This window comes from Salmo trutta, chromosome 31 (assembly GCF_901001165.1).
Source record: "Salmo trutta chromosome 31, fSalTru1.1, whole genome shotgun sequence".
NCBI lineage: Eukaryota > Metazoa > Chordata > Actinopteri > Salmoniformes > Salmonidae > Salmo > Salmo trutta.
The window spans coordinates 9,797,881-9,815,285 of record NC_042987.1 but is presented as its reverse complement, the minus strand read 5'-3'; the positions used below and the strand labels follow the sequence as shown (position 1 = coordinate 9,815,285).

Here is a 17,405-nt window from a genome sequence, read left to right as displayed (position 1 = left end):
TTCCTCCAGCATCTTCACAAGGTCCTTTGCTGTTGTTCTGGGATTGATTTGCACTTTTCTCACCAAAGTACGTTCATCTCTAGGAGACAGAACGCGTATCCTTCCTGAGCGGTATGACAGCTGTGTGCTCCCATGGTGTTTATACTTGCGTACTATTGTTTGTACAGATGAACGTGGTACCTTCAGGCGTTTGGAAATTGCTCCCAAGGATGAACCAGACTTGGGATTTTTTTCTGAGGTCTTGGCTGATTTCTTTTGATTTTCCCATGATGTCAAGCAAAGAGGCACTAAGTTTGAAGGTAGGCCTTGAAATACATCCACAGGTACACCTCCAATTGACTCAAATGATGTCAATTAGCTTATCAGAAGCTTCTAAAGCCATGACAACATTTTCTGGAATTTTCCAAGCTGTTTAAAGGCACAGTCAACTTAGTGTATGTAAACTTCTGACCCACTGGAACTGTGATACAGGGAGTTATAAGTGAAATAGTCTGTCTGTATACAATTGTTGTAAAAATGACTTGTGTCGTGCACAAAGTAGATGTCCTAACCGACTTGCCAAAACTATAGTTTGTTAACAAGAAATGTGTGGATTGGTTGAAAAACGAGTTTTAATGACTCCAGCCTAAATGTATGTAAACGTCCGACTTCAACTGTACATACAACAACGAAGGCCCTATAATTATCTGTCTCTGTAAACAGAAGAGGGATGTCGAAATCTTTGAGCATTTTTTTCAATGCGTCATGTTACTGTACAACCACGCCCATTGTCATGACTTACTTCCTGACTCAAATGATAAAACCGTGGAGGAGAAGTCGAACCGAAAGAAAACGGGACAGCTCGAAGAGTGCGGTGGCAGTGGTATTTTTTGTATACATTTTGTGTACAGTGTATGTTACAGTTGAGTGAATTGGCTGTTCTCTTTATTTAGTCGTGTCTCATCTCATTGGCGTCTCATTAACTGACTACGTAGTTTCGTTAGTAGAAGAAGCCGGCGGGAAATACTCGCCCAGCCGACCCAAGGTGAGTTTTGTCCGCCTTTTAAAGTTTATTTTAAGTTCCTATCCATGACAACATTAAAATGCTGTATTACTGTTTAATTACAAGTTGATTTAATTTAACATGGTGTAGACATTTTTTGCATAGTATTTGCGATTTCAAAAGTACAGAATAAACTATTCTGCCAGCAGCACAAATGATGACCTCACTTTTTATGCTAATCGGGGAACTTTCTAAATAAAAGCCCAAATTTCAACACTATTTATTTATTTATTTTTATTTAACCTTTATTTTGCTATGCAAGTCAATTAAGAACAAATTCTTATTTGCAATGACGGCCTACCAACAGGCCTCCTGTGGGTACAGGGGCTGGGATTAAAATATCATTAGCTGATAAAAGAGATGTCGAATTTTAATCAATGGCCAATGTTCTACCTGTCTCTGCTTAAGTGGGGTGGGAAATACTCAGTTGGGTCTGTAGAATCTACAGAGGGTGTTATTTCATGGGGGACTGTGGTCTAATGCCACGTTCACTTTATGTCAAATGAATGTAAGTTATTTGCGTAAAGCTTCCTATTGTTTGATTCTGATACTTCCCAAGTGGGAAACTCGAGTTTCCGACATCATGTGAATGTGTCATAATTACCCAGGAGCACTTTATTTATTTATTTATGAAAGGTTTTGTCACATTTACTTTTTAAACAGCTCATTTATACATTTACAACATTTATACACATAAAAACAGCATTTGAATATTACATTTAAATTGTTAAAAAGTACATGTTGTTAAAACCAGTAAAAACAACCATAAATAAAAGTACTTTTTCATGTAAAACATCCAAATCTGTAAAAGCCATTTAAAATGTGTATAAATTATTTAACAAAAGTAAAACCTTTTTAAGACATGAAAACATGTATGTAAAAAAAAAAGTTACTTTGTTAAAAAGCTGTCTTCGGTCCTTTGTACAGGAACGTGGTGAGTTCTTATCAAACTCACCTCCTCCTGCTCCTCCGAATCGATTTCCGTCCTGTCCGTCGGGGCCAGGAGCACTTTATACTCCACCCATTCCATTGGCCACAACTAAGTTGTAGGTCGGCAGCGTAGCCTCGAGGTTAGAGCATTGGACTAGTAACCGAAAGGTTGCAAGATCGAATCCCCGAGCTGACAAGGTACATATCTGTCGTTCTGCCCCTGAACAAGGCAGTTAACCCACTGTTCCTAGGCTGTCATTGAAAATAAGAATTTGTTCTTAACTGACTTGCCTAGTTAAATAAATGTAAAATAAATAAAAGTAGGGCCGTAAAAAAGCATAACAGCATAACTTTACGTAAGGCAGGGTTCCCAAACTGGCTTCTGAATTTGTCCTGCGGGTGGCTTTATTTAGCCCCCAAGTTTTCTGAGCTTTTTTTTGTTGAATTTTATCATTGTACATAACTATAAAAACACAAGGAAATCAGCTCCAAATGATTTTAATAAGTGAAATCTGTTCCGAAGTATTTCCATGCATAATCGAGAGACACGTGATCATATACAATTGTAAGTAAGGTTTGAAATTGTTTTAGTTAAATATTATATCTGTTTAGGCTTCTTGCAGTCTACAAATTATTTGTAATTATGTTCCGACCATCCCCTCAAGAAAAAAATCGTCCCGCTGCTGAATCTAGTTGATGATCCCTGATGTAAAGTCTTTATACTAATCAAATATTCTGTTTTTCAGGGGGGCTTTGTCAAACGGCTGGTTATTACTCAGTCTGTCTTGTTATAGACACTCATTTAGTCCTGCATGTTATATTAATTCAAAAACAATAAAATCATTTACTATTGCTGTGTTGAATATCAGCTAGAAAAACGAAACATCGTAAAAAAAAATTGTCCTTACCCTGTTTGCTTCCAGTGTGAAATAAAATGCCATTCCATACTAGACTTTCATGTACTCTTGCCTTGCCCTAATGGATTGGTGATTGGTTGAGAACTGCTTCAAAGAGTATGATGGACTGACATTAATCTGTCCAAGATTAATCTAATGGGGATGTGCTGGCTGCACCTTTACACATTTAAATCAGCCTGAGGGCAGCCTTGACATGTTCCAAAAAATGCATCAGGTCAATTGCTTGGCCTAACAAATAAAAAGTTGTCAGTATCCCAGTAAAATCATGTTGCTATAGGTTCACCCCAGCTACGGCTGTCTAATCATCCCCAGTTTACAATTGGCTCATTCATCCCCCTCCTCTCCCCTGAAACTATTCCCCAGGTCGTTGCTGTAAATGAGAATGTGTTCTCAGTCAACTTACCTGGTAAAATAACGGTAAAATAAAATAAATAAATAAAATGTACAGCCTTCCAATTATTTTCTTAAATAAAAAGGTTTGACTTTTGGACTTTAATGGTTCATACAGGCCATGTATATGTATCCCATGTACAGCATTGGGGGCAGTGGAAGGGGTATCTGTGGTTTTTTGGGGCATCAGTACTTTACTATATATATTTTATCCATTTTTACTAGACTACATTCCTGAAGAAAATAATGTACTTTTTACTCCATACATTTTCCCTGACACCCAAAAGTACAGGGACAGCCAACCAGCGCAAAAGTAATATTGCGATATTGTTGATACGATATACAGCGTCAAAAATAATATCCAGATATGTAAGTGTATAATGCCCCCCCCCCCGATCACTAATATATATATATAACACAGTCCCCTTCCAAAACTACACATATTTGGTTATTAGAGACCCTAGAGTATTTCCCACCCCACTTTAGCTGAGAAAGGTACAATCATTTTCTCTCTACAACCCAATTTTTATCTCATGTACATTGTATTGTTAAGAACAAATTCTTGCTATCATTGTAAGCCTGACACACACACTATACGATAGATTTATTAAACATAAGAATGAGTGTGAGTTTTGTCACAACCTGGCTTGTGGGAAGTGACACAGAGCTCTTATAGGACCAGGGTACAAATAATATTATTATAATATTAATCAGTAATTTTGCTCTTTATTTAGCCATCTTACATATAAAACTTTTTATTTGTTAATTGAAAATTGTGAATAACTCACCACAGGTTAATGAGAAGGGTATGCTTGAAAGGATGCACATAACTCTGCAATGTTGGGTTGTATTGGAGAGCGTCTCAGTCTTAAATAATTTTTCACACACAGTCTGTGCCTGTATTTAGTTTTTATGCTAGCGAGGGCTGAGAATCCACTCTCACATAGGTACATGGTTGCAAAGGGCATCAGTGCGATTTGCCAAGGCAGGATACTCTGAGCGCAGCGCAATCCAGAAATCTGGCAGTGGCTTCTGATTAAATGACATTTTCACAGAACCGCTTGATGCAATTTCGATGAGGCTCTCTTGTTCAGATATCGGTAAGTGGACTGGAGGCAGGGCATGAAAGGGATAACGAATCCAGTTGTTTGTGTCATCCGTTTCGAGAAAGTACCTGCGTAATTACGCACCCAACTTACCCAGATGCTTCGCCATATCACATTTGACATTGTCCGTAAGCTTGAGTTCATTTGTGGACTTTGGACAATAGCTTTCAACATACCAGCATTTGTGTAAACTTTCAAAAGAAATGCTGGTAGAAATAATACTTTTATTTTTAATATTGTATGTCAAATAATCCATCTATTTTTTTTTCAAAGGTGATGGCAATGCTGTGAAAAACAGTTGTACTGCACGAGTGCTAAAAATAAATATTCCCGAAGTTGAGCATTTCTTTGCATAGACTTTTATTTTGAAGGGGAAAATCTGCATCTTTACTACTAGTATAATATTCTGCTGCTAGCTGGAACCTTGCCACTTTGTTGCCACTCCTGTTGAGGCTGAAAGACATATGTACATATATAGTAGTAAGAATGTCTCACCTCATGTTCAAGAATGGCCATTTTCCCTTTGTGCAGATTACAACCGCTCACTTTCGGTTATTTGAAATTGAAATCATCTCCAAAATATCCTAATTTTTTAAAGAAGCCATAGAAAGTTGGTTGCAATTTCAGTTTAATCCCAAAAACGTTTTTCAACAAAATGATAGTCCAGAAACTAAAGCTTTGGTTGTCTTCCTCTCGAGCTTCCATGTCTTCTCCATGGACCTCGTCAATGTCCACCTCTTGAACATCAGACTCTGAGGCCTCATCTTCACTATCACTTTCCAGCCTGGTTGTGGATGGCTCGTTGTCAGGCTCAAAAAGCCTCAAATTTGCCCGGGTGGCCACCATTTCTCAACACTTTTATTGGTCTGTGTGTGTGTGTGTGTGTGTGTGTGTGTGTGTGTTCCCAAACAAGGACCAGTTGCGCTCTGAGGCGGCTGATGTTGGTGGGATTTGGAGGATAACAGGCAACAGGGGAAAGAGCCTCTGCCTCTGGCACGACTGCCATATTATAGCTCCATCCCAATGCCCTAGCTTGGAAGTGTACTTCGCAAGACTGCCAAGAACTGTGGCAAGACACAGTAGTCATGACACCATTGTTGATCTCTGTACCAGTCAGGATACTCTTGCCGGCATACCTGGGGTTCAACATGTACGCTGTGGCGTGTATGGGCTTCAGGCAGAAGTCTTCATGCTTATTGATGTATTTCAGAACTGCAGTTTCCTCTGCTTGGAGCAACAGTGATGTGGGCAAGGCAGTACGGATTTCTTCGCTTACATCTGCAAGCAGAGTCTGAACATCAGACAGGATGGCATTGTCTCCCTCAATCTGTGCAATGGCTACTGCTATAGGTTTCAGGAGTTTCAGGCTGCTTACCACTCTCTCCCAAAATACATAATCCAGGAAGGTCCTCTTGATGGGGCTGTCCATATCGGCAGACTGTGATATGGCCATTTCTTGGAGAGACTCCTTCCCCTCCAGGAGACTGTCAAACATGATGGCAACACCACCCCAACAAGTGTTGCTGGGCAGCTTCAATGTGGTGCTCTTATTCTTCTCACTTTGCTTGTTGAGGTAGATTGCTGCTATAACTTGATGTCTCTTCACATACCTAACCATTTCCTTGGCTCTCTTGTAGAGTGTATCCATTGTTTTCAGTGTTATGATGTCCTTGAGGAGCAGATTCCATGCATGAGCAGCACAGCCAATGGGTGTGATGTGAGGGTAGGGCTCCTCCACTTTAGACCAAGCAGCGTTCATGTTTGCAGCATTGTCTGTCACCAGTACAAATACCTCCTGTGGTCCAAGGTCATTGATGACTGCCTTCAGCTCATCTGCAATGTAGACACCAGTGTGTCTGTTGTCCCTTGTTTCTGTGCTCTTGTAGAATACTGGTTGAGGGGTGGAGATGATGTAGTTAATTATTCCTTGCCTGCGAACATTCGACCACCCATCAGAGATGATTGCAACACAGTCTGCTTTCTCTATGATTTGCTTGACCTTCACTTGAACTCTGCATCCAGCAAATGAGTAGATAAAGCATGTCTGGTTGGAGGGGTGTATGCTGGGTAAAGAACATTCAGAAATCTCTTCCAATACACGTTGCCTGTGAGCATCAGAGGTGAAGCAATTGCATACACAGCTCGAGCAAGAAATTAATCAGCATTTCTTGGACTACGTTCCGCAATTGAGTCAAAAAAACTTCTGATTCCAGGAGGACCATGAGCTGTTGCTATTGATAAGGTGTCTGATTCATCATTTTCACCTTGAATAGAAGTAGAGGGACTTTTGTCAGAGGTTGCTTGTTGTGAGTGCTGAGGGAACTTTATGCACTTGGCCAGATGGTTCTGCATCTTTGTTGCATTCTTCACATATGATTTGGCACAGTATTTGCAAATGTACACTGCTTTTTCTTCCTTATTAGCTGCAGTGAAATGTTTCCACACATCAGGTAGTGCCCGTGGCATTTTCCTGTAAAGATAAGAAAAAAAATGAGTAAAAAAAATTATATATATATATATATATATATATATATATATATATATATATATATATATATATATATATATATATATATATATATATATATATATATACTTCCATGTACAGATAAATAGTTAAGCAGTTAGATTAAACAATTCCTTTGTAAGATAAATGTTTTATAATGAAACATGTATGGAAACAGGTGAATTAATACTCCTCAGCTAGCATGCTCAAGCAAGCTAAAACCCACATGGAAGCAAAAACTAACTAGTAGAAATTGTTAACAAGTTAGAAATCATTTAAACACACTTTGCTGTAGGCTACTATTTACTAGTTAGCAAAAAATCTGGTATGTCATATAAAATATATTCACCCCACCCAGTATTGTAATCAAAACTTACCAGAAAGCATGTTGTCCTTGACTCAGACAGTGTGGGCTCAATAGCATCTCATTAGTGTGTAAGATCTTGAGAATCAGCTGTACATGTGATGGAAGAGTGCACTGTGCATGCAGAGGGTTGCAATTCCATTGCATTGGGGATAGTTTAACCAAAATATGCCACAAGACCTAGAATTGCCTTCTGTGTATCCCACAAAAACAGGTTCACAGTTAGCTTATAACTTTTTTGATGAATTTAAGCAAAATTCCACAAATTCCATGGCTTAACTTCCCATGGAAAACTTCTGGGAAAATTCCAGAAATTTACCGGAAAGTTTCCCGACCCTTTGTAACCCTGTGTGTGTGTTACCCCAAAAATATACGGGGATTGGAAATGATGCAGACATTTACATTGATGGAAGCTACAATCTATCCGCAATATTCAAGCTGATTTCCCCACCACCCACCAAAAAAATGGTTTAACCTGCAGAATACCACCCTGCATCCCGCTGCTGGCTTGCCTCTGAAGATAAGCAGGGTTGGTCCCTGGATGGGAGACCAGATGCTGCTGGAAGTGGTTGGAGGGCCAGTAGGAGGCACTCTTTCCTCTGGTCTAAGGCGATCCTAATGCCCCAGGAAATAGAAGCCTGTCTCTAGTATGCGCCGATCACTAATATGCACAACACAGTCCCCCTCCAAAATTACATGGATTTGGTTATTAGAGACCCTACTGAGTATTTCCCACCCCACTTTAGCTGAGACGGGTAGAATAATTTTCCAGTAGGAGGCACTCTTTCCTCTGGTCTAACATGCTGACCACACCGCTCGCGTTGCAAAATAAATGTGCATGTTATTCAATCATTGCACCCACATTGCTCGCAAGTGTCTGCGTAGCCGTGCGCTAAAATAGAACTTGGTTCTATTTGTGATGCTCAACGCGCTGCAAGTCCTACCTCTCAAATCTCCTCATTGGTTTTTAGGAGCATATACCCACGTGGGTGATTGAAAGATAAACTGAGTAGAGGATCTTGTACATTTCAGGTAAAATAACAACCCAATGTTTATATCCCAGTACAAATTAGCTAGCAACAGCAAGCTCGCTAGCTAAATTGTCATAAATGTTTCATGCTTTTCGACCTGTCCCCAAATGTAATATAATTGGTTCAGAGTTTGATATTTCAACCTGCATGTCCTGATCGCGTCTGGTGTGGGGAGACAAAATCAACATGCGTGCAATGACAAATGCAAAATGCGCGTGCAGTCTGGTCAGCATGTAACGAGAGTATAATACCCCAGGACAGTGATTGGGGACATTGCCCTGTCTTTCGGATGGGACGTAAATGGGTGTCCATCCTGACTCTCTGTGGTAACAAACGATTCCGTGGCACTTATCGTAAGAGTAAAGGTGTTAACACTGGTGTCCTGGACAAATTTCTAATCTGGCCCTCGTACCATCGTGGCCACCTAATCATCCCCAGCTTCCAGTCGGCTCATTCATCCGTTTCCTCCCCCTGTAACTATTCCCCAGGTGGTTGCTGTAAATTACAATCTGTTATCGGTCGACTTGCCTGGTAAAATAAAAACATCTATGACTAGGAAAAAACGAATCAGGTAATGATGGGGAAAAAAACACATGTTGACATCCTATCTATAAAACAATATGAACTCACTGAGCTCACCTCTCCTTCATTCATACATCCTTCACTGATGACTGTGGCCTGTGGGTTTCTCATCCTGTCATCCAGGAGTTATATAGAGGCTGGTCACTTCTCATAGCCCTTTAGGAAGCCTTCCTCCTGGTCATCTCCTCATACCTGACCCAGCAATAATGCACCAACATGTTGGACTTCAAGCCTCCTCTACTTTCTCTCTCTTGCTCTCTCATAGCCCTGTGCAAGTGGATGTTGTAGTGCAGTCTGGTCAGGGGATCCAGTGTGTGATGGACCTGCGCCTGCTGTCCCGTATCGATGAGGAGCTGGACTCCTCTGAGGTGGCTGCCCTGTGCTTCCTGTGCACAGATGTGCTCAAAAGGAAACGCCTGGAGACGGTGAGGGATAGGGACCACATACAGAGGGATAAAATCCCACATACAGAGGGCTAAAATCGAGATGAATGGCCAATACTAACCTCCTTTTGAAGTGATTGGATGATAGGTATTAGGATTGTGGTAATAGCGCATCCTAGCCCTCAAGCAGACTATGGAGTTTATGCCATATTGCTATGCAATCCTTTCAGATGTTACAAGTGCCAAATGGAAACTGGTGAAAGGTGTAACCAATACCATAAATTTGAATTGAATTTGGGTATAAAACATTTTTAACTCAATGTACATTGGATCCCCAGAGCATGTTTTAAGTAAAGCTTTAATTAAAACGCTTGTTTTCAAAGTGGTCCATGGCTATAGAGTTTCCTATCATTATATTTCCCATCAGTCCATTCCTTTTATATCAGTGAAAGCAAGTGTAGAGAATCAGAACGCAACACCGTCTAATCCTTTGTGGTCTGGCTTCAGGTGGAGGATGGGCGTGGCCTGTTCCTGAGGCTGCAGGAGAAAGGCCTGCTGGAGGACCACTACTTCCTGTCCCAACTCCTCTCTGTCATTGGTCGACTGGACCTTCTCCGCCTCCTGGAGACAGACAGCAGACAGCCGGCCCACACCCAGACAGACGCATGCCCTGCCCTCTCACAGTACAGGTGAGCACAGTGTGTGTGTGTGTGTGTGTGTGTGTGTGTGTGTGTGTGTGTGTGTGTGTGTGTGTGTGTGTGTGTGACTGCATTCTCACCACATAGCACAGCTGGACATTCTGGTAATTCACTGGTTGCATTACATCTTTCTCTTTCTTTCACTCTCTCTCAGGAGGATGTTGTATAAGGTCTCAGAAGATGTAACTAAGGAGAATCTCACTAAGATGAAGTTTTTGCTGAGCGACAAACTGCCCAGAGGACGACTGGATCTCTGCACTGTAAGAACACCTACATGAACACACTCATTTGCAAATGCACACTAGAAAATTTGAGCCCGGTCCGACCTAGCCCGAGCCCCACCCGAGTCCAACGTCACATAAATGGAATGAACCTGATTTCTAGAAAAGATAATGTTGCCATTTCACCAGTAGGCTATATTGACTGTTGACAACAATGTGGTTGAGGTGGCAGCAGCGTGGGAAGACGAGGAAGCATCTTTTCTCAGAACTCTCCGTTGAATGGATCTTGACTACAAAATATCCATAGCTTTAGAAATTAGACAGATCTTGCTGCTGTTGCCCGTTTTTTGAGTGTTTGTTTAATACTGATTACGTAATCCGATCCGATATCAATTGAGCTTCAAGCCTCACGCAACCGCAACATGTATAAAGCAATTGCATTTTATGAATGCGACTGTTTTATTTTGCTATGCTGTAATAAAGGCTTTACAACTTGATTTCATTAGAAAAGACTCTGGGATTGTTTTATTTCTTTAGTGTTTACATTGATCTAAACGGTCAAAAGACAAACTTTTTTAAAAATCTTCCAACACCCATTTAGCACAGAATACACATGCAGGGCACGTGTCTCTTCCTCCTTCTTGGTCTTGTATTTTTTCTTATTATTTCTCTTATTATTAGAATTATTATAATAATAAGTGTTACTTTTATCAATATTAGGCCTAGTAGGCTAGTAGCCTTGCTTAATCTGTCCACCATCGAGCTTGTCGTGTTATAGCCATCTTCACATTGTATCTCAATCAATCATTAATTCATGTCATCACACAGCATGATTCATGCCTTTTTTAAAAACGATAAAACAAAACATTTTATTTTGAAAATGAAAAAAGAACCTAGAATAATTAAACGAACAAACACCGTAAAACTTCAATTAAACGCAGTCTCAAATAGCAGCCTGTCCCTTTTTTAAATAGCCGGGCAATGCCACACATTTCAGAAAATGAACACCTGTTTCAAATAAACGCTGGTCTATCTGAATTTCTTACGAGATTACCATGAATTACCATAAATTGTTTTACGAGGTTTGTTTGATTTTGTTAAATTTCCATAATTTGAGTCATTACTGAATTATTTAATCCTCCGTTTTTATTGCCAGTAAGCTAGCCAACTGCTAGCCGTTGGCTCCTAACAGCTGAGAACCGCTAGCTAACTGGCAAGCACAAACATAGTCAACTACTTCAGGAGTACTGTGACCCCCATAAATTGTTTGATCGCCACCTAGTGGCGAAAGTAAGAACTGACAAATGTACAGTCAAAGAAGATAATAATAATTCTGTCAAGGAAAATTGTTATTATATATATTTTTTTAGGCATACTAAGACAAAAGAAATGTGACCTAGTGTGTACATGATAACATATTAGTGTAGGAATTGAAGAATTGTTTAAAATGCTGGAATTATACAGTTAACTAAGCAAATGAGCAAAAGCTGTGTGCATTAAGGAAATAGACGCCTGGCTCAAATAGAAGTCTGTCTCTAATAAGCACATGTTGTGTTCAGTGATTTAAGCAAATAAATACTGTGCTATTAACTGAAGTTTTATGGTAAGTATATTTTCTACTGAACATCCGTCATTTGAATAATTGCTCAAAAGCCCCATGTTGTGTGTGTGGATGCATGTTATTCTGAAATAACTGCATCAAGCCTAGACCTGATTAGGAAAACATTTGGATCAGTTATGGGTCTCTTTTCAATAGTTTACAAGGTCAAGAAAGGCCCATTAGCGGTGCAGTCAAAGGGTGTATATTTGTTAGGATGTGTCAGCTTCTCCTGATTCTGAGATGCGCTGCCTGTCTTGGTCTCGTGGATCATCATTCTCCCGAGTGCGCTCCAGCCTTTTTCGCGTCACAATTTGAAAACGTTTCAATCATCAGAAAAATATGTTTCGTCATGGCCACAAATGTCTCATACCCAGCCAATATTGTAATCCTGGTGCCGATAGTGGCTACTGCAGCGAAGAGAGAGCAGTAGTAGTAAAAGGTGTGCAGCAAGCCCGAACCCCGCACGGACCAAATCAATTCTCGGAAATTCACCCAGACTGTTAAAAGCCCGTCAGGCCCCGTCGGGTTCGGGCTGAAAATGGGAGCTCTATGGCTGCGTTTACACAGGCAGCCCAATTCTGATCTTTTTTTTCACTAATTGGTCTTTTGTCCAATCAGATCAGCTCTTTTGCCCATAAGTGGGCAAAATATCAGAATTGGGCTGCCTTTTTGTAAACGCAGCCTAACACACACACACAATTACACTCTCTCTCTCTTCCTCCCCCATAGACGGCCCTGGAGGTGCTGTGTGAGATGGAGAGGCAGGAGCTGCTGACAGAGGACAGACTGGATGAGCTACAGAGGATACTGGAGGAGTGTGACACACAGCTGGCCAACACAGTACGGCAGCATAGAGAAGGTACATATTGACACACCTGGCTAGCCGGTACAAGTCACTCTCACTGTTCACTCTTCTCTCTCACACCACTCTCTTGCGCTGATTGATAGTTCAGTATTTATGCAGTATATTAAAATATAGTTATTTTTTTCATGTGGTTGCTGTTTTTCAGCAAGGGGCAGTGTGTCACGGCAGGAGTACTCTGTTCAGCCAATCGGCAACCAGGAACAGCAACTCAGCTTCCCTCAGTCACTACAGAGCCTGTCTATATCAGAGACACGGCCCAACCGTAAGTCACACACATAAACACACCCACACACACACACACACACACACACACACACACACACACACAGGTAGTTGAAGTGTGTTCTTGTCCACAGTTGAACGTGGGCAACGCATAAGGTTGTACTCCGATGCAATGACGGAACCTCAGCCTGGGTCTGGGCCTGACCAGGTGACCACTTCAACGATGCCATCCTGGAAGACCTCTGAGGTTAGACAGTGGGATACACTTTAGACACCAAACATAGAATCTAACATTTGGTTGATTTAAAAAAATAAATAAAAAATCCTCCATGGTGGTAACTCCTGTGTGTGTGTTTGCCCAACAGATGGAGCACTATTCCATGACTTGTAATCCTCGGGGGACGTGCTTAATCATCAATAACCACCACTTCATGGGATTTTCAGGTCTGACAGACAGACCAGGAACTGAGCAGGACGAGAGTAGGCATTCTCGCTCATTGGTTGATATTATGAGCCTGATCTCATTGGCCAACCTGGATGTTAAATTCTGACATCTGTCTCTCTGTCTCTGTGTGTAGAGGCTCTGCATAATGTGTTCTCCAGGTTGGGGTTTAAAGTGGAAGTGTGTAGCGACCTGACAGAGAAGACCATGTTGGGGGCGGTAGAGGCGCTTGGAGGGCGGAGTCACATACATGCAGATGCTCTGGTGAGTAGTGAGGTCATAATTCTCCAGTCTCTTCAGGAGGTACAGTAGCTCTACTCTTGAAGCCCAATTGGACTCCAATGAATAAAAGTAGGTTCAACTGTTCTAATCCCTGTGTCTGGTCCTAGGTGGTGTGTGTGCTGTCCCATGGGGAAAAGGGTTGTGTGCTTGGGACAGATGGGGTGGAGGTGCCCATTCGCTCCCTCACACAACCCTTCACCAGCGAGCAGTGCCCTTCTCTGATGGGCAAACCCAAACTGTTCTTCATCCAGGCCTGCCAGGGGAAGGGCTTCCAGCAAGGGGCCGTATTCCTCCCCTCCATAAGGCAGAGAGAGGGACAGGGGCGGTATGAGGCAGACGCAGGCGCCATCGAGTCCATCCCCTGGGATGCAGACTTCCTGATTGGTATGGCAACAGTGGAGGAGTGCAAGTCATTCCGAAACACTAAGGAAGGTTCCATCTACATCCAGGAGCTCTGCAAACAGCTGGAGTGGGGAGCGGACAGGTGAATTAAAGGGAAGGGGGTTAGGTTTGGCATTACCCATAGAGATATATAAAGATCATTACATAGAAATAACCCATTTTTGGGATGTTGCCATTGAGGGATTCCACCATTTTAAAGGCCCAATGCAGCCGTTTTTGTATCAATATCAAATCATTTCTGGGTAACAATTAAGTACCTTACTATAATAGTTTTTCAGAATTTTTGTTGTGCTTTTTAGCAAACTATTTCTCAAGGAAGAATTTTGCTAGGAGTGGTCTGAGAAGGGAGGGGAAACTTAAAACTAGCTCTTATTGACAGAGATTTGGAACTCTCTTCGTTATTGGTCTATTAACCAATTTACTGCCTTGTGACGTCACCAGGCAAGCCCAAACTTAATTTTGACTACATTGGGCCTTTAAATAGTCAACTGGGTGGGAATTCCTACGGGTTGGGAGCGATCAGCCAATGACCAGACCCTTATCGTCTTCTTCAAATTGGTTTGTTTAGTTTGTAAATGGCTTTAAGCTATATGACTGGCGTCTAGTGGTCACAAATTCATTTCACATAAGATTTGTTTCAAGACTCCGGCACTGCAGGTCACCAATATAAGCTTACTACTTTTTTCAAACATCAAAAGAAGAAATTTGACTATTTTAAAATGGAGATGGCCTCAATGACGCTGGCCATGCAGTCACAGACACCATAATGGCAGATACAAACAACGTTGTGATCTCTGGGCTCCCGAGTGGCGTGGTGGTCTAAGGCACTGCATCTCAGTGCTTGAGGCATCACCACAAACACGCTGGTTTGAATCCAGGCTGTATCACAACCGGCTGTGATTGGGAGTCCCATAGGGTGGCACACAATTGGCCCAGCGTCTTCCGGGTTTGACCATCATTTTAAATAAGAATTTGTTAACTGACTTGCCTAGTTAAATAAAGGTTAAAAACATACATCTCTATAACAGGTGAGAGCTGTATGGTGATGTGTATTTCCTGTTTCCTGTGTATAGAGGGGAGGATATTCTGTCGGTGCTGACGCGTGTGAATCGTGAGGTCAGCAGAGGGGTGTATAGAGACTCCAAACAGATGCCCGAGCCCAAGTACACCCTCACCAAGAAACTCTTCCTCCCCTACTTCTGAAACCTCTGGTTGGCTGACTTAAAGTGTCAAATCTTGTCCCTCCTTCTGGATCGAGACACTTCAGAATGGCTGTCATGTCTTAACAGTAAGCTGTCACTCTCAGGAACCCTACCACAGCAGCCTCTACCTTGGCCCATCTCCCATAAGACAGTGTGTTGAACATTGGTTGGCATGTCTGATTTCCTGAAAGATGTTTCAAACTCATGAGATTAATACATTTTTCCATTAAATGCTGGAAATTGTGGAACATTTACTTTATATGTAATAAATGTGTTCTGGAGATGGATCAGTAAAATGGGTGTCTATTTTTCTATTAGCCATGTTTCACATTTTTAAAGTTCAACAAGATGTCTCTAATTCTGAGGAGAATGCGATTTAATAAGACTTCAGCAACCAACTGTTGATTAAAAAATGTATTTTCAGGTATAAAATATGTTAAGGTGAAAGGCAGGTAAGAACATGATTGTAAAAATAACCCAAATAAGGAAAGAAGATTAAATCACAACATGTAATAAAGTCAAGCTTAAGCAATGTGTTGATATCAATTACTTTGTTCTTGCTATGAGAATCCACTTGTTTACAAAGAATGGTGATTCTGAACTGTCTCTTCACATATCAAATACATTCTTAGTTTGGTTAAATCTAGCCTAGTTTACTTGATTGAGATGCAGCAATACCACTGGACTTTTGGTATGCTTTCCCGAGTGAGCTAACAGTTCCTTGGTAAAATCTGGCATGCTCACGTGAGAGGGAACGCCCACTTATATAGACAGGATTTTTTTCAATGGAAAACTGCCCAATAAGAACTGTCTCTCCGCTCGCCTTACCCTACCGTAAAAAAAATTGGCCTGTGAGATGTCTCACTTTCTCTTCTGTCTCTGGCGTCGTCTCATTGGGGCGGCACTGTGAACACCAGCCTCTTCGTCAGCGTGTACTTGGGCTCGGGCATCTGCTTGGCCTGCTTGTGTTCCCTGGCCTTCTTATCCCAGTATCGGACATCCTTCTGGCTCACGTCTCTATTGACCTGTGTTAGGATGGTCAGGATGTCATCACCTCTAGAGAGAGCAGGAGACACACGCATACCAGACAACGAAGACATTAACACCCAGTAAAGACAACACACAGCGCCCATAAAATATACAGCTCTCGTCGCCAGCAATGCATTAATTTCAGGTTAGTCAGGGGACTTGCTCACTGCGAGCTAATAGATTTTATGGTAATATTGTTCTAGCCTTTATTTAACTAGACAAGTCCCTGGTTTACACCTGACAGTGTGTAGACTGGAGTTCTGAATAACACTGTTATTCTGGTGTATATGGTCAGTTTTGTATTGTCAGCTCTTTCCTACTAAACATCTGCTTTGTTAGGTCATGACCATGTAAGAATATTTTAGCCTCTAGAGCATTGTTTCTCAAATGGCTTGGCCTCGGGACAGAAATTGTACTAGGCTGTTTCATTTGCGACCCCATATTCGTATCGCGAAAAATAAATCTCAAATACAATCTGGAAAACTATTTTTAATGCTATATTGATAGTAAATGTAACAATTATAGGGAAAAACATTCCCACCTCTTTCATTGTCAATTATAACATTTTGCCCATATTCTTTAAGAATGTTAATAAACTCACTAGTTTGAGACCACAAAAATCAACCAAAATAGCGCTGCTAATAGCTTTATATTGAAAATACTGTGATGAAGAAAACATTTTCAGAGATTACAATTACACTATGCAGAAATCGCTCTGCCATTTCCTGGTTGCTAAAACTAATAGTTAGCCTAATTTTAGTTTATGTGACAAAATAAGATAGTATAGTGTAGAGAATCATTGCACCATCTAAACCACTGAAATATATTATTGTGTGTATATATATATATATATATATATATATTATTGTTGTTTCAGGTCTTTGAAGATTGTGTACCTAACTGAAAGTAAAAGACATAACGAAAAAAATAAAGAACGGGAGGCATAGAAATAGCGCACATGGAACAGATCTACCGCTTTAGACTTGCTTTCAATTAGAATGATAGATCTATAACTCACATTTATGTGAATTTGGTCAGGTCGCCCAAAAAGTGACACATTCCCACTTGAAATTATAAAAAAATGTAAATTCAGACTGTAGTATTTTTTTCATAAAAAATTTATAAATAAACTTTTGTTTTTACTCAGATGCCCGCGAGCCATTCAAAACCTCCCGACGTGACCCACCAGAA

At 41.0% G+C, this 17,405-nt stretch overlaps 2 protein-coding genes across 2 annotated transcripts in view; one reads left to right on the top strand and one right to left on the bottom strand.

Moving 5' to 3' along the window:
- Positions 1-766: 766 nt before the first annotated feature.
- casp8 (caspase 8, apoptosis-related cysteine peptidase) lies at positions 767-15,717 on the top strand. The gene is made up of 11 exons (XM_029725111.1): positions 767-1,024; positions 9,134-9,293; positions 9,759-9,940; positions 10,104-10,209; positions 12,500-12,629; positions 12,781-12,897; positions 12,992-13,104; positions 13,223-13,337; positions 13,436-13,563; positions 13,689-14,065; positions 15,057-15,717. Exons 2-11 carry the CDS (start codon positions 9,186-9,188, stop codon positions 15,184-15,186), a joined length of 1,506 nt encoding a protein of 501 aa, XP_029580971.1. The 5' UTR covers positions 767-1,024; positions 9,134-9,185; the 3' UTR covers positions 15,187-15,717.
- Positions 15,585-17,405, bottom strand: part of LOC115169468 (caspase-8) — a 15,853-nt gene continuing 14,032 nt past the window's right edge. The window contains exon 6 of the mRNA XM_029725112.1: positions 15,585-16,241. Within this exon, the coding sequence (XP_029580972.1) occupies positions 16,076-16,241 (166 nt within the window). The 3' untranslated portion in view covers positions 15,585-16,075. The remainder of the gene's footprint in view (positions 16,242-17,405) is intronic.